At 40.7% G+C, this 21,302-nt stretch overlaps 1 protein-coding gene across 1 annotated transcript in view; it reads left to right on the forward strand.

The window, feature by feature from the left end:
• Positions 1–20,991, forward strand: part of LOC102864976 — a 124,327-nt gene extending 103,336 nt beyond the window's left edge. Inside the window, exons 11-13 of the mRNA XM_006886599.1 lie at positions 13,102–13,187; positions 13,271–13,483; positions 20,837–20,991. Of these exons, the coding sequence (XP_006886661.1) occupies positions 13,102–13,187; positions 13,271–13,483; positions 20,837–20,991 (454 nt within the window). The remainder of the gene's footprint in view (positions 1–13,101; positions 13,188–13,270; positions 13,484–20,836) is intronic.
• The last annotated feature ends 311 nt before the right edge of the window (positions 20,992–21,302 follow it).

Here is a 21,302-nt window from a genome sequence, read left to right on the forward strand (position 1 = left end):
GCACATTTCATTGTAATATTTTGCTTTGTCATCCCGTGCTGCCTTTTGGAATCTTCTATTCAGCTCTTTAGTATCTTGAATTCTTCCTTGTGCTTTGGCTTCTCTACGCTTCAGTGCAATCTTTAGAGTTTCTTCTGACATCCATTTTGGACTTTTTTCCCCTCTTCTGTCTTTGTAATGATAATTTGTGCTCTTCCTGGATGATAACCTTGATATCCTCCCACAACTCATTAGGTCTTTGCTCATTAGTGTTCAAGGCCTCAATCCTGTTCCTGAGATGGTTCTGAAATTCAGGTGGGATGAACTCAAGATCATATTTTGGTTCCTGTGGATTCGGTTTAATTTTCCTCAGCTTCAGCTTGAACTTGCATATGAGTAGTTGGTGGTCTATTCCACAATCTGGTCCTGGCCTAATTTTCACAGCTGATAGTGAGCTTCTCCAGCAGTTCTTTCCACAGATGCAATCGATCTGATTCCTATATTACAGGGAAAGAAAAGTCGTAATTAGAGAAAAGAAAGATTGAGAGAAGATTGAGTTCAACAGGAAATTTTAAAAATGAACAAGTATGAAATCAGGTCATAGGATGCGTACACCGCTGGATGAATTTGAGTTGTAGATGTGTACTAGTCTTCCTGGCAATCATATAAAATGAATATCTAATCAGTTAACATTTTAATTGTAATGAGACAATATCTATCTGAATAAAATATCTTCTAATTAATTTTTATGTAGGAAAGGGATGGACAGTTTCGTCCTGTGTAATGATTTTTTTTTTTGCCTTTGAAAAATACTCTGGAGGGTAAGCTATGGGTAATTTTTTACTTGATGGCACACAACAACAACAATAATGAGTTTTTATACAGATAAATGGTGGAAATGCCATTCACAGTAACAATGCAGTGATTTGCTTCCTATAATTTTATTAGAATAAGCAAAAAAAAAACCAAACCACAAAACAATGTACCAAGCAGCTTTAAATAAACTCAACTTGTTAAATATAGGTGCATAACCTTTTTAATGTCTACCTGGATCCACAAATAAATCTTACATGTTTTCCCAAAATTATCAGTTAATCTTGATTGGTTTTTTCTTTTTTTCTGTGTATTTTGAAAACATTTTGTCAAGGTCCAGACTAAAGCTGTTTGTATTTTTATTATGATTGGGTAAAGTTTATAATATGGAGAGAACTCTTAACTTTTTAGTGAAAAGTTAACTCAATGAATTCCTCTCCTTTTAGTTAATTTCTCCTATAAATTCCCTATTGCCATTTTATAGGTTTATTACTGTAACTCTTTCTATATATGGTTTAAGTTGTTCCTGAGAATGAGATAGATCTTTTTAAGTTTTTCATTCTGGTTTATAAGGAGCTCTGGTGTCATAGTGTACTACTTGCTGCACTGATAACCACAGCCTCAGCAGTTCATATCCACCAGCTTCACTGAGGGAGAAAGATAGGCAGTCTCCCCAGTAAAGATTTACTGCCTTGGAAACCCAGAAGGTTGATATGAGTTGGAATCAACTTGACAACTGTGGGTTTTGATTCTTACTATTCAGCTTTACAGAAAAGTAGACTTAACCTGTGTTGACATATTGTCCAACCAGCTTGCAAAACTCTTGGTAGGTCCAGAGTTTTCAATTGATTATTAGACTTTCCACATCTATTTTCCTATCCTATAGTCTCAAATGGCATTTCATACCATCAAGCTTTTTCCAGATAGTAAATCTTTTTTATTTGAAAGCCTTATAGCCTCTTTCATATTACTTACAGTATTGCTGTTGTAGCCAAAATAATTGATTGAATATGGGCTATGTGCCCCTAACATTTTATTTACAAAAACAGGGAGCTGGCCCACGTGTATAATTTACTAATCCTTTCTCTATATGGTCCTAACTCTCTCTTTTGTGGTAAACAGGTATCCACATGATTTTCATTTAAGCACTTTTAATATTTATGTATTAAACATGATTCTGTTTTGTGGTTGATATGATGTATTTTTTTCTATAATTATATTTCATTAATTTTCATAAACATTTACAGAGATTTTGGGCTTCCACTCATTCATTGTTGCACTATTCTCTCTACCCTCCTCCCAGTTTGTTCTTGTCCAAATGCCACAGTGCTTGTCAAAGCCAGTTCTGATTAATATTCTTTGTCAGTGTGTCCTTTGCCATTCCCTATCACTCCTCCCTGAGAGAGACTTCACCCTGAGTCATAAGGAAAAGGGGATGGCGTATTCTCTTAGCTACTTCCTGCTGAAAAGGGACGCTGTGGGTTTCAGGGTGAAGATCTTCTCTCACTACTCTAAAGGGCCCCTTTGGCAGTAGGAAACACATAGACTATTATGGAGATTGATTTTGGAATTTAGATGCACTCTTATTGATTGTGCTTGGCCGTACATGTTCATGTCCTTGAAGATGTATCATGGGGGTGTTGCAACCTAGAAGACACAAATTTGACTAACAAGTTATAAGTACATGAGTCCAAAAATTATGGATAAGTAAAAGAAAAGATTCTTTCATTATTTTACAAACCCTCCCCCAGGTCCCCTCCACCATGTAGCCCTCGCTCTAGTCTCCTGTGATGACAGAAATGCCCAGTTATATCTCTCTTTTAAACGGTTCTCTCCCTCCTCTGTTTCAGTGCAGTATACATTATTGAACCCATCTTACTCAGTCTCTCCCCAACCCCAAGGACAGTCCCATTCTACAACAGTGGCATCATGTAATATTTGTCCTTTTGTGACTGGGATATTTCACTCAGCATAATGTTCTCCAGAGTCAACCATTTTGAATAATATTGCATGAGTTCCTTGTTTTTTTAATGCAGCATAGTATTCCATTGTGGGAATATACCACAGCTTCTCTAGCCATTCGTTTGTTGATGGGCACTTAGGTTGTTTCCAACTCCTTGCTATTGTGAACAAAGCTGCAATAAACATGGGTGTGCATATATCTGCGTGGATGTCAGCTATGGTCTCTTCAGGGTATATTCCCAGTAGTGGAATTGCTGGGTCAAATGGTATCTCTATTTGCAACTTTTTGAGAAAGCGCCATACTGCTTTCCACAGGGGTTGCACCATTTTACACTCCCACCAACAGTGAATCAGGGTTCCAGTTTCTCCACAACCTCGCCAGCATTTGTTGCTTGCTGTTCTGTTAAATTTTGCTATTTTGACTGGGGTGTATTTATGTGATTATATGCAATGTAGATCTTTCATAACTCCCATAAATTTTTTTCACTTGTGTTTGCTTTGTGAGGCTAATAAATAGTTAGCTCTCTGGAAAATAGTAGTAGTAATTTGCTCCTTTTTTTGTTGCTTGTGAAGTGTCCAAACCAAACCTGCAGCCGGCTAGTCAGCCCTCTCTCGTGAGTGACCCTGTGGACAGAATAGAACCACCTGTAGGGTTTGTACAGATCTTTATGGAAACAGACTTTCATGTTAGCTGGTAGGTTCACGCACCTTACCTTTTGGTTAGCAGCCAAGTGCTTTGGTCATCGTGCCACGAGGGCTCTTTACTGTGTTTAATGCTAAAAAACCACAGCCAAGGCCTTGTCCATACAGCAGACTCGGACTCCCGACAACCCTCTGCTGGATCTGGGGCCATAAACCCGAATGGGGACAGACAGCATCACCTTTCTCTCACACAGTCTTGTAGGTCCTCATTAAATATTTTGAGTAAATCACTGAAGACTAGATAAGCAATATTTTAACAACCCTTGAGATATAATCCATACCACAAAATTTGCCCGATTAAAGCATTCAACTCAGTAAGCTTTGAGCATATCCAGAGCTGTGCAATTATTACCAGTGTCTCATTCCAGAACATTTTTATCACCCCCAGAATGATCTCACATACCCATTAGCAGTCACTCTTCATCTTCCCCTTCCCCTAGTCCTAATATACTTCCAGTTTCTGTGCATTCACATGTTCTGGACTTTTCATACAAATGGAATCATACAATATATGGTCTTTAGTGACTAGGGTTTTTTGCCCTCTCAATATTTTCACATTTCATCCATATTGTAGCATATATCAGTACTTCCTTCCTTTTGGTTGCCTAATAATATTCTTCATTACCCAATAATACTGTGTGGTTATACAACATTTTGCTTACCCATTCTTAGGTTGGTGGACAGCCAAATTGTGTTTATCTTGTTATATACACAGATACTGATGACCACTATAGAGTTAATTGTGACTCATGAAGACCCTAAATTGGGCTTTCAAGGCTGTGAATCTTCATGGGAGCAGATAGCTTTGTCCTCTTTGACCCATGTTGCAGCTGATGGATTCTAACTGTTGACTTTTCCCTAGTAGCCGAACACATTAACACACTAGATTACCAGGGCTCTGCTTGACAACAAAGAGCTTGTAACCCACACTCCCCTCCTATATACTTCAACAAATGTTTCTTTTTTTGCTATATATTTGTGCTGTGAACAATTATGAAAAGATTTTTTTAAAAACATGTTTCTAGTTCTTTTGGGTGCACATCTAGGAATCAATGTACTGAGTCACTACAGAGAGTCAAAGACTGTAGTTTGCAATATGAATTGAAGCTAAACATCAAGAAAACAAAGACTCTCACCAATGGGCCAATTGGCAGCATCATGATAAATGGAGAAGAGATTGAGATTAACAGTTTTATCTTGCTTGGTTCCACAATCAACATTCTTAGCACCAGCAGTAAGGAAATAAAAACATGAATTGCATTCGAGAAATCCGCTGTCAGAGACCTCTCCAAAGTGCTGAAGAACAAGGATTTCAGTTTAGAGACTAAGGTGCATGAAATCCAGGCCATGATTTTTGCAATTACTTGCTATATATCAGAGCTGGACAGTGACCAAGGATGGCAAAAATTAATTGATGCCTTTGTGTTGTGGTGCTGGAGAAGAGTTTTGAAAATACCATGGACTGCCAAGAGAACGAACAGGTATATCCAAGAGTGGGTGAAACCAAGTTGTTCCTTAGAGGCAAGGATTTTGAGACTTCCTCTCTCATACTTTATAGCCAAGAGGGGCCAGTCTTTGGAGAGGGATATCATGCTTGGAAGAGTCAAAGGACAGTGCAGGAGAAGAAGACTCAGAATGAGATAGACTGACACAGTAACTGGGGTATTAGGGGTAGGTGTATCCAAGACAGTGAGATTGACTCAGGATAGAGCAGGGTTCAGAGCTATTTTGCATATGGCCTCTTATGAATCACAAGCAACTCGATGGCACATAACAACAACAATGATAACCCTATGGTTATCATTTTGAAGAACTGCCACACTGTTTTCCAAAGTGGCTGTAACATTTTGCATTCCCACCAGCAGTGTGGAAGTTTCCAATTTCTCCACATTTGCCAACATTATGAGTTGCAGGTGACCCAACAACACATAACAACAACTAGTACTATTTTAGCCCTTCTAGTAGTTGTGATTGTGGATCCAAGTAAAATGAAGTCATTGACAACTCCAATCTTTTCTCCACCAATCATGATGTTACCTCTTGGTCTATTGGTAAAGACTTTTGTTTTCTTGATGTTGATATGTAAACCATATTGAAGGCCATAGTCTTTGATTTTCTGCAGTAAGTGCTTCAAGTCTGCTTCTCTTACTGCAAGAAAGGTTGTGTCATCTGTATAATGCCGGTTGTTGATGAGTCTTCCTCTAATCCTGATGCCACATTTTTCTTCATATAATCCAACTTCTTCAGTGATTTGCTCAGCGTACAGAATGAATAGGTATGGAGAAAGGATACAACCCATTTTACTGGGATCCACCATCAATACCCGTGATAGTAGCTGTCAAGAAATCAAAGGATGTGTTGCATTGTGGAAATCTGCTGGTAAAGACCTCTTTAAAGTGTGAAAGAGTAGGAATATCTGTTTAAAGACTAAGGTACACCTGATCCAAACTATGGTGTTTTCATTTGCTTTCTATGCATTTGAAAGTTGGACAGTGAGTAAGGATGACCAAAGAAGAATCAATGCCTTGAATTGAGGTGTTAGCAAAGAATATTAAATATCCCAAGGACTTCCAAAAGAATAAACAAATCTGTCTTAGAGGAAGTACATCCAGAGTACTGCTAAAGCAAGGATAGTAAAATGTTGTCTCACGTACTTAGGGAATGTTATCAGGAAGTACCAGTCCTTGTAAAAAAACATCATGTTGGAAAGATAGAGGATTAGGAAGGAGAAGGCAGCCTACAAGGAGCTGGATTGACACAGTGACTACAGCAGTGGGCTTGAGTGTGGTGGAGATTGCCTCAGCACTGTTTGCTGAAAAGACTGTTCTTTCCCTAAGTGAGGTGTCCTTGCATGGTTGGATCTTTTTAATTGTATCTTTGTTTTATTAAAGTATATAGTACTGAAGAGCAATGGTGTCTCTCTGGAGACTAAGGTGCGTCTGATACAGGCCATGGTCTTTGCAATCACTTGTTATGCATCAGAGAGTTGGACAATGACCAAGGAGGATAGAAGGAGAACTGATGCCTTTGAGCTGTGGTGCTGGAGAAGAGTATTGAAAACACCATGGACTGCTAGGAAAACAAACAGATTTGTCCTGGAAAGGGTTAAACCGGGTGGCTCCTTGGAGGCAAGGATTCTGAGGCTCTGTCTAACATACTTTGGACATGTTGTGAGGAGAGACCGGTCCTTGGAGAGGGACATCATGCTTGGGAGGGTAGAGGGACAGCGCAGGAGGGGAAGGCCCTCTATGAGGTGGATTGATTCAGTGACTGGGATACTTGGGATGGGAGTGTCAGAGACAGTGCGATTGGCACAGGACAGAGCAGAGTTTAGGGCTGTTGTACATAGGGTCGCTATGAGTTGCAAGCAACTCGACGGCACATAACAACAACAACATATAGTAATAATCATATACAACTTTCTGCTTCCTCCACAATGAACCTTACTATTTTGCAGCCCCCTTAATAATATAAATGTTCATTTAAAGATGAATGTGCTGTTACAGGGATCAGTAATGTTCCAGGATGTGGCTGTGAGTTTCACCCCAGAGGAGTGGCAATTGCTTGACTGTGCTCAGAGGAACCTGTATTGGGATGTGATGTTGTAGAACTTTAGAAACCTTATCTCAATGGGTAAGGACAATGGGTAATTTTTCTGTGTAACTCAGAGTTTCATTATTAGTAACTTTTCTTTAAGACTTCTGAAAGTTGTTGGCATTCTGAAGCATTAAGAGGTTTGTCCCTAAGCCAAAAAAAGTGAGGCAAAGCCCATTTGCTATAAGTAAAGGAGAAGTCCTTCCATATTATGGTGGAAAGAAATATTTTATCTAAATAAATAATAGTTAAATTCAGACATGAAGAACAAAATGCCAGTTTTCATTTGACCAGGTTCAACCTTGGTGTAGGGGAATAAGTACCATGTAGGTAGTTAGAGCTCAGGTTGACCAAGAGCCACTAGGTACTGAGCCGCTGCTATATGCTGGTGCTATATTGTCCCACCCCACCAGACCAGTGGCAGGAGTGACTTTAAGGGACACATAGTGGATTTGGGAAAAATAACCAAGAAACAACCAATTGAACAGACCTGGCTTTATTAGGGAACTTACAGACAGAGGTCAGTGCCAGGATTTCTCAGAATGGGCAGCTAGTGTTGGATAAGGAGTCATGTTGACCTGGGCTGTAGGAGTTAAGCCGTTAATCCAATGGCTGTGCCTCTCTGGTGGTTCGAATCCACCAACAGTGCCAGCAGAGAAAGACGGACAGTCTTTTCCTATGTACTCTACAGCCTCAGAAACCCAGTAGAGAGGGTCAGCTATGAGTGGGTTCTGACTTGACAGCAGTGCATTTTATGTGCAAGGATATGTGACGGTAACTAGGAAAGAAGGAGTCTTATGTGGCTGTTTTTGTTCTACTGATTGATTTTGAGTTGAGGTTACCTTGTAGTCGAGGTGATTTTCCCCTTGGGCGAGGCCACGCCTTGGCTATGTACGCTGGTTCTCTGCTAGCATCCTTTGCAGGCAGGGCCTGGATTCTTTACATATTCATTTTGTAACAAATGCTAATTTTTTTGCATCGGAGAAAGATGAGAAAACGAAGGCTTAGAAAATAAAGGAATTTTGTTTAAAGTCACACAGATTTATGAGCAGAAGACGCCTAACATATCCAGAACTTTGCATACCAAAGTTCTTATTTTTTTTTTTAATTACTATTGGAGCTCTGGTGGCCTAGTGGCAAGAAGCTGTGCTGCAATCCCAAAGACACGCGGTTCGAGGCCACCAGCTGTTCCTCAGGAGAAGGATGGGCAATCTCCTCCCATGCTATTAACTGCCTCTGAAAAGTCGCTGGAGGGTCAGCTATGGGTCAGTTCTGACATGACGGTACACAACAACAACATTGATATAGAAGGCCAAAGACCAGAGCAAGGAGCATAAAATAAACTATCAGAGAACAAAATTAGACACATAGAATGAAGGTTCTGTATGTGTTTTTTCTCTGAGGATAATCTGGTGCACAGTTGCTCTGTAAAGGTGTGATTGTTTGAAAGATGATGTGCTTTCTAGGATCCTGACCTTTTAAATTATTTGATCCAGACCATCTAAGAAAGAGCCTTTGACACAGCTGAGGGGGAGTCACCTAGCCCTTGTGATGGGTCACTAGTCAGATGTGATGGGGTTTATAAGAATCATTCTTAAATTTTGGGAGGGGAAGTTGTGAACAATAAAGTTAAACAACTAGAGCTTCTTAATGACTTTAGGAGAAAGTTGAAAAGGAGAGAGATACAGTATGAGAAGGAGCATGATTGGTGAGCCCTACTTCTTTCAAAGAATTCTCCCAGGTACATTCATGAGTGTGATTCACTGATCTCCATCAATGCCAAGAAGATAACTTCTCGCCCAGGAGGAAATAAAAGGTGCTGTGTAAATTATTAAGAAAAAGACTTTGGTCCTAGTTTTGAAAATGTAGGAAAAAGGCAAATTTTCAGTCATTAAAAAAAAAAAAATTGACCCTGAACTCCACTGGTCAGTAAGTCTTAATTGTATTTGGTATCAGAGGACCTGTTGATGCTTCTCTCGCTGAAGTTCAGGAAAAGTGTCTTTTCTGTTTTCAAGTCCCAGCAGTCATCTCCTAAAGGCTCTGAAGGAGACACACTTGAGTTTTGGGATAGTTGTACATCCCCTGGACTTGGTCCCCATTTCTGTGTTATCTGCTATAAACAGTGTGTCCAGTTACCAACACAAAAGTGTTCTTCAAGTTGGAGCAAGGACAAGAGCCATGGCTGTTGAAGGGAAAGGGCCCACAGTGTAGCAATCCAGGTGAATGACAAAAGGCCTTTTTGCCATTCATCAGTGAGGGAAAAACACATTTGAAATACTTCTGACAAAGCATCTATACGCTAGAGACCTTTGGTAGTGCCTGGGTATAGCTGACATAACAGCATCAGAACTCCACGTGACTACGTCAGTTTTACTCTTCACACCTAAGTGCTCTTTCTCTTTGTGTGAAGAGCTGCCCTTCTCTCTGCTCTGGATCCTCACATTGCCTGTTTGATCTGTTAAGTGCTGTTGAGTCAGCCCAAACTCAAAGCAGTCTTCTGTGCAGCAGAATGCAACACTGCCTGAGCTTTCACCATCCACACCCTCACTTTAAGCTTGGGCTCCTTGTTTCAGCTCCAAGGCCAGTCCTTACTGAGGGTTATCTTTTTGGGGAATCCTCTGCTTCAACAAGCATGATCTCTTTCTCCAAATATCTGTTTCATCTAGGTCTTGCTTTCTCTTAATTCCTTAAACTCTCAATTTGATTCCTGTTGTGAATGAAATGGTATCCTTCAAAATAAGTATTATAATTCCTAACTTCTGTGTCTGGCAAGGAGCCCTGGTGTTGTAGTGTACAATGTATTGGGCTGCTAACCCAACAGTTCAGATCCACTAGCTGCAACTTCAGAGAGAGATAGACAGTCTCCTCTAAAGATTTTCAGCCTTAGAAATTGGATAGAGGGTCACTCTGAGTCAGAACCACGTGGAAGGCAGTGGGATGCCTGTGGTTAGAATCCCTTTGGGGTTGGTTGTCATTGTTACTTTAAAAGGGCAGATAAGGGTGTGTCTTGGGTCTTTCTCTTTGCAAATATAAAAGAGATTAACACGTTACTGCAGACAGTACTACACGGGGGGGGGGGTGCGGAAATGTGTTTCTAAGCACGGTCGTCAATTTAAAAGTGTGTGGCAACATGTTAAACAAGAAAGAAAAGCAAAGGTGAGAAAGATACCAAGACACATGGATATCTCCAAGGAACTTGTTAGATGCCATCGAGTCGAGTATAACTCACAGCAACTCTAAAACAACTGAACCCTGGCCTCCCTGTGCCATCCTCACAATCTCTCACACACTTAAGCCCATTGCCACAGTGACTGTCAACCCCCTAGTTGAGGATTTTCCTCTTCTTTGCTAACCCTCCACCTTCTCAACCATGATGGCCCTCTCTAAGGAATAACCTCTCCTAGCAACATGCCCAAAGTGTATAAGACAAAGCTTCATCATCTTTGCTTCCAAGGAGCACTCTAAATGCACTTTCTCCAAGATATCTGTTCTCTTGGTGGTCCATGGGATGGATACTCAGCGCTCTTCTCCAATACTACATTTTAAAGGTATCAACTCTTCTGTCATCCTTGGTTATTGCCCAGCTCTCAGATGCATAGCGAGTGATTGAAATGACCATGGCCTGAATCAGGAACACCTTTGTCCTCAGTCTGACATCATTGCTCTTTAGTAATTTGGAGAGGTCCCTGACTATAGACTTTACCAGTGCAATGTGTCTTCTGATCTCTTAACTGTTGGTACCAACCATATTGATTGTGAATGCAAATAAGATGTAGTTGTTGACAGTCTCAACTTTATTCTCCATTTATCATGATATTGCTTATCATTCTAGTAACAAGGATTTTTACAAATTTTTTACATTTTATTATTATTATTATTAACTTTAATGAACACTTACAGAGACTTTGGATTTCCATTCATTCATTGTTGCACTTTTCTCCCTGCCAACCCCTCCCCTGCAGTTCACTCTTCTCTTTGAAAAGTAAAATTCTTTCATTGTTATACAATTCCTACCCCCAAATCCACTACACTGTGCAGCCTTCATTCTGGACTCTTGTCATGACAATCATACCTAATCATATATCCCTTTTAAATAGTTCTCTCCCTCATCTGTTTTAAGCAGTATACATAATTTATCGCATCTTTCTCAGTCTCTCCCCAAACACCGATGTTAGTCCCATTATACAACAGTGGAACTGTGCAGTATTTGTCCTTTTGTGACTGATATCTTTCACTCAGCATAGTGTCCTCCAGAGTCAACCATTTTGTATAATATTTCAGGAGTTCCTTGTTTTTCAATGCAGTGTAGTATTCCATTGTGTGAATATACCAGAACTTCTTTATCTATTCATTTGTTGATGGGCACTTGGGTTTTTTCCAACTCTGCTATTGTGAACAAAGCTGCAGTAAGTATGGGTGTGCATATATCTTCTTGGGTGGCAGTTATGGTCTCTTTGGGGTCAGGCAGAATAAAATTATTAATATGACAATCTATAATAGGGATAAGAATGCCTTGCCTTTGAATGATCTGCTGTGCATTTGTGTTGCGGACTGAGGGTAAAGTATTTTAATAATTATTTACAATGAGACAGACGACCAAGAATGAGATAGAACAGAGAGCATGAAAAACAGGGGGCCAGCAGTTCTCTATTGAAGACTCCTATTCCAGCTTCCCTGTACCTTTATTGAAAATTATCAGGAAGTAAATCAAAGAGAATTCAAGGCAAATGAAGACAAGCTCTGTCTATTGAAAACCTTCCTCCAGACTCAGGAGGGAGGGGTCAGCAAATACAATGCAAGAATCCTGTAAACCCTTAAAGATTGCCTTGGTGCCTCAGGGTGAATTTTAGCTGGAACCATGCCTCCCCAACATCTTGAGATGGCATTCAGTTTATTACAAGTATTTAGTATTGGCTTCCCATACATTTATGCTCCTGGACTTTCCAGGAAAGAAGGAATCTTAGCTGTATGTGGAATTGGAGCCCTGACTGCTGATAAGGGGTAAGAGGGCTTCAATGAGATGAGAGGGCTTGGGTGAGATGAGAGGGCTGCTGTTGCAGGACTTCCCCTAAAAGTGACTGATGTTGTATAGGGTGATTAGGAGGGGGAAAGAGATATGAATGAGAGAAATCATGATAATCTAGCAATTAGATTGTAAATATTAAATATCCCAAACTTTATCTGTTGTCTGCTATTTTCCCTTAACTCTGTTGTCCTGTATTCCTCTAGTAACCCCGTCCCGTGACTAGATCTCCATATAGATCTAACCCTACATCCTTATTGAGTAACCTTTGGACTTCCTTTGAACTATACTCATGTACCTTGTGCCTATTTTACTACCTTTCTGTAGGTCACAAGTTAAGGCATATATTCTCATTATTGGCATTTTTTCCTTTTTCCTCATCGGCAGTTTTATTCTTGAAGCTCTGGAGCTAGAAAAATGAAAAACTTTGTTACAGAATGGAAGATGAAATTTGAAAACACTGAAATTTGGTTCTATATTATGTTGCTTGAAGAAATTAATTGGGAATATTTTATTTGTACTTTTGTTTGTTTTTTTTAAGAAACTGACTGCCTACTTGGTGAAGAACCAGAGGAACACCAGGAAAGCAAAGACAGTTTTCTGATGTCAGTTCCATTCACATTAAGTGAGATTCAAACTATGGAGAGACTCCGCCATTATGATATGAACACAAGTCTAAATGCTACAATACAAAAATCACATTATTGTAAATCATATGAGAAGAGTTTGCAACCTAATTTAGATTTACTTAATCATAATAGCTTAGATTTACTTCATCATGATAGTGGCTATCCAGGAGAAAACACTTATGAATGCAATGTATGTGGGAAAGTCTTCAAAAAGAAGTTTGTTTTTATTAGACATGAAAAAAATCATGCAGGAATAAAAACCTATGAATGCAGTGACTGTGGGAAAGCTTACAGCAGGAAGACACACCTTGAAACTCATCAGAAAATACATAATGGAGAGAGACCTTTTGTATGCAGTGATTGTGGGAAAGCTTTTATGCATAAATTCCAACTTGTGATCCACCAGAGACTCCACACTGGAGAGAAACCTTATGAATGCAACACATGTGGGAAAACCTTCACTTGGAACTCCCCCTTTAATCAACATGTGAAATCTCATACACTTGAACTCATTTGAATGTAAAGAGCGTGGGAAAACCTTTCAGGTATAGTTCATCCCTTTATAAACATTCTAGATTTCATATAGGAGAGAAACCCTACCAATGTATTGTATGTGGCAAAGCCTTCGACAATACATCAGTTCTTGTTACACATTTAAGAATTCATACAGGAGAGAAACCCTATGCATGTATTAAATGTGGCAAAGCCTTCATCAAGAAGTCCCACCTGCTTAGACATAAGATAACCCACACAGGAGAGAAGCCCTATGAATGTAACAGATGTGGGAAAGCATTTTCCCAGAGATCAAATCTTATTGTATATCAGAAAACTCATGTGTAATAATTATAATTTATAATAATAATTTATAATTATGAAATTATTAAATATATATCTTTTTCACATAATATTTTAAATATTCCTGTTCTTTTTCACTGATGTATCTTTATAATGTTACAGATATAGCTCAAGTAGTATTTTGAGGCACCACTGGGATTTTGATAAAGTAGTATCCCATACTTTGGGCATGTTGCAAGGAGGGACTGGTTCTTGGAGAGGGACATCACGTTTGGCAGAGTAGAGGGGCGGCGAAGGAGAGGAAGATCTTCAATGAGATGGATTCTGTGACTGGAGTGGTGGGAATAAGTGCATTTGAGATGGCTAGGCTGGCACAGGATAGAAGGTGTTTAGAGCTCTTCTACATAGGGTTGCTATGAGTTGCAAACTACTCGATGGCACATAACAACAACAACAAGTATCCCATGATATTTTTCAACTTTTAAGGAGACATATTTTCAATATTTTGTTGCTTAAAAAAGAATTAAAGCAGTTTAGTTCCTAGGAGTGTGTGTCAGAGTGGAATTGTGCTCTGTAGGTTGTCAAGCCTTTCTTCTGAAGCACCTTTGTGTGAAACTGCATCTCCCAGAGTTTTGTATTCAAGATTCTTGGAAAGAGTAAGTTTTCCTGCTTAGCAACTTGGGCCTTGTGCTGTCCTCACAATTGCTGTTGTTTGAGCCCATTGTTCTACCTTATCCATTTAAAAGATGCACCAGACATTATTTAAGCTAAAGTTTTCATTGTTCTCCTTAAAACTTGATAATTGTCAAAAGCTTTTACGTCTTTTCTTAAGTGATGTCAAAGTCAATTAATAACATTGAGCTTGAACCTAAATTCAGAAATCAAGTTTTTTCCTTTAAAACTCAAAATCAGTTATAAAGACGTTGTATTATTTTCTTTCATTAGCCATTTTTTGGAAGAGTAATATGGGATGGATTGACTCGGTAACTGGTGTAGTTGGGTTAGATGTGTTGGAGACAGTGATACTGGCTCAGGATAGGGCAGGGTTCAGAGCTACTGTGTATAGGGTCAATATGAGTCACAGGCAGCAACAGCACATAACAACAACAATATTGAGTGGCATAACAACAATGTTATGTAATAACTATAAATGAATGATAGTGCTTTTTGAAGCAGACATAAAAGTTGGTAATAAATCTTGTCTTTCAAAATTGTTTAGGAAACTATGTGCTAATTTCACCTATGCAGTTGTTCTAAAAAAATCTGGACCTCTTTTTTTTTTTTTGGATTCCATAGGATCAATTTGCCAACCACACAGGAAAATATTTATTTACCCTTACAGGACTTGCCTTTTCCCAGCTCATCCACTTTCCTTCTTTCCTCCATGAAGTCTTAGTTTTGCCTACATAATGCTTATCATTGCAGCCTTACCTCTCTTGCCCATGCTCTTCATCTGAAAAACTCCAGACAGAACTCAACTCTACAAAGAGGACACCTTTTAGGAAGGCGTAGGGTGTCTTTAAGTCAAAGTGGCCAAAAATATGCACCGGTCTACTTTAACTCATGGGAATAAGATGAAATGGAGGTGAGCGTTAATTTGGAATACGTAAAGAATCATGTCATCTATTCCATAAATTTGTTTGCTTCCTTTCATAAATGAGGAGAACAATGTCGTTTTGGTTCAAATGGACCAGATGCTCCATGGGGGCAGGGGGAATGGGCAGTCTCCTCTGAAAACTCAATGGAGGGTTAGCTGTCTGTTGATGCTGACTTGAAGGCAGTGAGGTTTTGAGTCTGAAGGAACCATATAATTTATATTCCATAAATTAATCTGCTTCTTTTCTTAAATGGAAGGAATGTTATAATTTGCTGTCAAATTGGAACCAACTCAGCTGACCTTCCAGCATGTTTTCAGAGGCAATAAAGACGGCATGGAAGGAAAACACCCATCCTCCCACAGGGCAGCTGGTGGATTTGAACTGCTTGTCTTTGGGATTATAGCACAGTTTCTTACAAGAGCTCCAAATGGAAGGAATAATATAGTCATATTGACCTAAGTAAGGTGCTTTGGTGGCATAGTGGCAAGAAGCTGCACTGCAATCCCAAAGACACAAGGTTTAAGGCCACCAGATGCTCCACAGAAGAAGGATAGGTAATCTCCCATGCCACTAACTGCCTGTGAAAACACACTAGAGGGTCAGCTATGGGTCGGTTCCAACTCTAGTCCCCAACAACAACACTGACTTACATAGTAAAAGTAAGGTAAATAAATGCTCAGTAATGGGCAAATATAAACTGCAACCTACAGATAGGTCCCTGATTTCCTCTTCTTAGGCTGTGCAAGATTTTGGCAAGATTATAAAACTATGCTCCATCTTATCCAAACATTTCAGATTCCAGAATTTCATGGTCTTCGGTGAAAACAATCGCAATCTAAGAAATCACTTGGTTTTTCCCATCTCAATGTGTATGTCACTGTCACACCCAAGGTTGTTGAATTCTGCTCACAGTTCTAGCTATCACATCTGAGGTCATCAGCCAAAGCCAGGCACTCAGGTTCAGTGGTTAATGTGGAAAAAACACCGGGAACTGAGGGAATCGGAAATACCACTTGATTCTGGTCCACAAAGACTGTAGGGAGGAGGTGAGTCCTGAGCCCCATGGGAATTTTCTCACTTTCTCATTGCTCAGGGCAATGGTAGCATTTTGCCACACTTGCATAGTAGTCACCTTATTACACTAGGCACCTGTGCAGTTACAATTGTTGTTGTTGTTAGGTATCATCGAGTCAAGTACAACTTGTAGTGACCCTGTGAATGCAAGATCTGAACCCTGTTCTATCCTGTGCCATCCTCACACTTCCTGATACACAAGAGCCCATTGCCTCAGTCACCGTGTCAATCTGCCTAGTTGAGGGTCTTCTTCACCAACCCTCCACCCTTCCCAGCATCATATCCTTCTCTAAGGAATAGCCCCTCCTAGCAACATGCCCAAAGTACATGAGACAAATCCTCCTCATTCATAATACTGATTCAGCAAAATGGACTGTGCTTGTTCAAATATGGCACTGTTGTTGTTGTTGTTATGTGCCGTAGAGGCGCTTGCAACTCATAGCGACCCTATGTACAACAGCCCTAAACTCCGCTCTGTCCTGTGCCAATCGCACTGTCTCTGACACTCCCATCCCAATTATCCCAGTCACTGAATCAATCCACCTCATAGAGGGCCTTCCTCTCCTGCGCTGTCCCTCCACCCTCCCAAGCATGATGTCCCTCTCCAAGGACCGGTCTCTCCTCACAACATGTCCAAAGTATGTTAGACGGAGCCTCAGAATCCTTGCCTCCAAGGAGCCACCCGATTTAACCCTTTTCAGGACAAATCTGTTTTCCTAGCAGTCCATGGTATTCTCAATACTCTTCTCCAGCACCACAGCTCAAAGGCATCACTTATCTAAAGCACATTATTGTTGTTATGTGCTGTCAAGTCAGAACCAACTCATAGCTGATTCTCCAGTGGTTTTTCAGAGGCAGTAAATTGCATGGACGGAGATTGCTCAAACTCCTGCAGAGCAGTCAATGGATTCAAACCTCATGCCTTTGGGAAGCTTCTTACCACTAGGCCACCTGCCTGTCACGTGAATGTGTAGTACATTATCGTATCCTACGGTTACACTTCGAGATTTTCTATTCTTGTGTAAAAAGGTCACTTCATAATACATCTTTCTCTTTTATTCATACAAAGATAAAACCCTGGCATTTTCTTCCAATGAAATTTCATTTCCTTCAATTTTCTAGACATTAAGCCGTGTTTATTTTGTGGTTTTCTTATGCAAGGATTCATTCTCTTGTTCTTGACTGCTTTCTCCATTACTTCCTTACAGTTTACAGTGATTACTCACACACATGTTGGGACCAGAATCTACTGGACACACAACAAGGTGGTGGTTGTTGTTGTTAAGTGCCATTGAGTCAAATATATAGTGACCCTGTGAAGAACAGATCTGAATATTGTCCTATCCTGTGCCATCCTCATTATCTCTGATACCCTTGAGCCCATTGCTGCAGTTACCATGTCAATCCATGCCATTGGGGGTCTTCCTCTCTTCAACTAACTTTCCACCCTTCCAAGCATGACATCCTTTTACCAAGGAATAGACTCTCTTAGCAACATGTCCAAAGTATGAGAGACAAAGATTTCCCAACTTTGCCTCTAAGGAGCACTTGGCTGCATTTTTTTTTAAGACATACCTGTTCACTTCTTGCCAGTCCATGGAATATTTTGGTACACTTCTCCAGAACCACAACTCAACAGCATCGATTCTTCTGTCATCCTTATTCACTATCCAGCTTTCAGCAGCATAGTAAGTGACTGAAAGACCATTGCCTGAAGCAAGTACACCTTAGTCTTCAAACTGACATCATTGCTCTTCCATATTTTTAGAGAAGTTCCTGACAGTGGACTTGTCCAAACCAATACATCTCCTTATCTCCTGATTGCTGGTACCAATGGTGATGACTGTAGATCCAAGCAAGATGAAATCATTAGCAATTTCAATCCTTTATTATCTATCAAGATGTTACTATCAGTCCACTGGGGAGAATTTTTGTTTTCTAAATGTGGAGATGTAATCCATATTGAAGGCTATAGATTTTGCTCTTCTGCAACAAGCTCTTCAGGGCCCCCTTGCTTTTAGCAAGCAAGGTGTGTCATCTGCCTAGCCAGGTTGTTGATGAGTCTTCTTCAGATCCTATTGCCACATTCTTCTTCATAAGAGTCTGGCTTCACAAAGTATTTTCTCAGCATTCAGATTGAATAGATGAGGAGCAATGGTACAAACAGTGATGTACACCCTCCCACAGTAGTGGCTGTTGTTTTAGAAACATGAGATTGTACACTTCTTTGCTTCAAAAGCTGCCATTATCTCAGACATAGAAAGAACAGATTGTTACTTAACCTTTGAGAGTGTGTGTGGGGGGAAGTGAATCAACTTGGGATTTTCAGTAAGATTTATAGGGATTTAGGGATCTCCAAGAACAAGACTTTGCAAGATCTACCGCATTCTCATCTTCACTTCCTGGCACTTTGCTCTTCCTGGTTTCCAGGCTGTTCTTTTATACTTTTAAAATATAAAATTTCCCATACCAGCAAGCTCTACTGACCTGACTTCGGATTTTTTTTTCTGCCTAAATACTTATTATACTTGGGCCTCCAGTTATAAATTAGGTCCTGGGCATGCCACTCACCAACTCCCATTAAATGAGTAAATTTGAGTAACTAGTGTTGTTGTTGTTGTTATGTGCCGTCAAGTCGCTTGCGACTCATAGCGACCCTATGTACAACAGCCCTAAACTCTGCTCTGTCCTGTGCCAATCAAACTGTCTCTGACACTCCCATCCTGATTAGCCCAGTCACCTCATAGAGGGCCTTCCCCTCCTGCACTGTCCCTCCACCCTCCCAAGCATGATGTCCCTCTCCAGGGGCTGGTCCCTCCTTACAACATGCCCAAAGTATGTTAGACGAAGCCTCAGAATCCTTGCCTCCAAGGAGCTGCCTGGTTTGACCCTTTCCAGGATGAATCTGTTTGTTTTCCTATAAGTCCATGGTACCCTCAATACTCTTCTCCAGCACCACAGCTCAAAGGCATCATATTAATTCCATATTAATTACTAGTGTGGTCCAGTTAGAAATAAGATAAAATAAAAATACCAGAGAGCATAGGGAAAGTGGAGAAGAGATGAGTAGGATTCTCTGTGTTGTTCTGCAAAACAGTGGAAATAGCTTTAGTCTTGTTAAGGACAGATAAAAAAACTTTAGGGCCAATTAGAAAAGTACAGAAATATGTATACTTCACAAACCTGAAGAAGGAAATAATGGAAGCATAATAAATTCAACAGGACAGGAGAAGTAAAAATTGCAAAAAAAAAGATACAGTAAGTAGAAAAAACTAAAGGCAGAAATAAGAACATATTAAAAAATCCTACTACCTGCAGATGGGTTAAACTTATCTTTATAAGAAAGAAATAATAATCTGGTATATTTTTTTTCTTTTCACAACACTTAATAACTTTGCCATTTCTTTTGCAAACTAACCACATCTTATGCCCAGTGAGCTTCGGCCATTGCACATGTCTTGCCACCTTGACCTTTCAAGCAGTTCTTTCAAGAGGATTCTGTACTGTACAAGCAAGGATGGAGTCCTAGAAACCCTTCCTAGTGGTGTCTTCCTGCTGTCCCAGGTATGTTTGGAGTCTCTCCAAAGGGAGAGAAATTAACAGTACCTTTATTGCTGTATGACTCTCTGCTGTGGTTAAAGTTATTTTCATTTCTTATTTGTGTGTTTGTTACTGACTTAATGTGCAGGTGTTCTGTATTCCTGGGTGTTCAATTTTAGATTTTCATTTCATTTTGAGGATAGGGGGTGGTCCTTCCTGCTTTTCCCAGTGACCTATGAATGAATTTGTGCTTGGGCCCAGAAGTGTTGGCCTAATTCTTGAGTACGGTGTACGTGTATGTAGGCTGACTCCCTTCCTGAGGCATCTTGACCCAAAAACACATAACATAATGGTCTGTCAGCACATTCCTTCTCGTCTGTTCTGAGCACATGTTAATGTTTTCAAGAACTGCCTGGCTAAGCATGTGCATCATATAGCACCTGGCCAACCCAGCTGCTGTTGTCTGTTGCTGCTGGGAAGCCTGCAGCACAGGAGGGCTGGGTGGGCTGTGCAGTGAACTCTCTTGGTCGTGGGAGACCAACACTCACTATAGTTCTGCTCTTCTCTATTCAAGTGAAGCATTGTTCCATCTGGTGCCGGTGTGAGCTGTGTCTGTCCTGATGACTCCTGTAATTTAGCATCACTACTACATTGTCTACATCCACGAGGGGTAAGACTCAGCATTAGCACAAAGCTGGGTTCTATGAGGTGGAGTTTACACATACCATCACTTGCCAGGTTTTTCACCATTTCCGATACCAGCCACCCCATTCTGCCCCTCACAACAGTCTACATATCTGCTGGATTTGATACCTCATGGCAGTAGCCACACGGACAGAACCACAGGTCACACTCACAGCTATGTAGTTTATTAAGAGACTAAAAGGCTACAACTCAGGATCAGGATCCACTTGGAAGTAATAGGCAACATCTCAGATGAGAGAATCAACTTTATCAAGCAGGACAACTTGCAGCCACCTCTCAGTTCTTGGACTGTGCTCACAGACGGCCCTTCATGGCTATGCCCACAGGAAGGCCACCCTTCTGTTGGCCGTGCACAGAGGCAGGCCCTGTTCTAGGCTGTGCCTGTGCCCTTCAGTTACGCATGTAGCTTTCTCTGGCTCCAGCCTCCCCTCTGTTAACTGGCCTGGTTCATGGAAGATGGAGCAGCCGCCCCCTTGATGCTATCTGCCAGCAGCAGCTTTCTGCTGTCATCACCGGCTTTGCTGCCAGGCTCCCCCAGGCCTCTGCGCTGCTCAAGCAAGTGTTACAGCGCTTTTAGTTCTGCTGACAAATGCCCAGAGACACACAGCTCTGCCAGCAAGCATCCTGCCCCAAGGTGCTCAGTTTTTATTCTCCACAGCCTGGTAAGGCATCTGCAGTTCCTGCTTCTTCAAGTTGACTGCAGTCTCCTCTCTCCAAGGGCCAGCAAGGCCACGACAGTATCTCCACCCAGTCGCCTGCTCACTGCCCTCACACTGCTTTCCCTGTTTTCTCTGTTACTGAACTCATCTGTGTTTCCTGCCGTTTTTTGCTGTGTTGCTCTGTTTTCAGTGTTACTGCCCTATCTTCTGGGTCTGGGAGGGTTACAGT

The sequence above is a fragment of the Elephantulus edwardii genome, unplaced genomic scaffold, assembly GCF_000299155.1.
Source record: "Elephantulus edwardii isolate Elephantulus edwardi_28Jun2011 unplaced genomic scaffold, EleEdw1.0 scaffold00049, whole genome shotgun sequence".
NCBI lineage: Eukaryota > Metazoa > Chordata > Mammalia > Macroscelidea > Macroscelididae > Elephantulus > Elephantulus edwardii.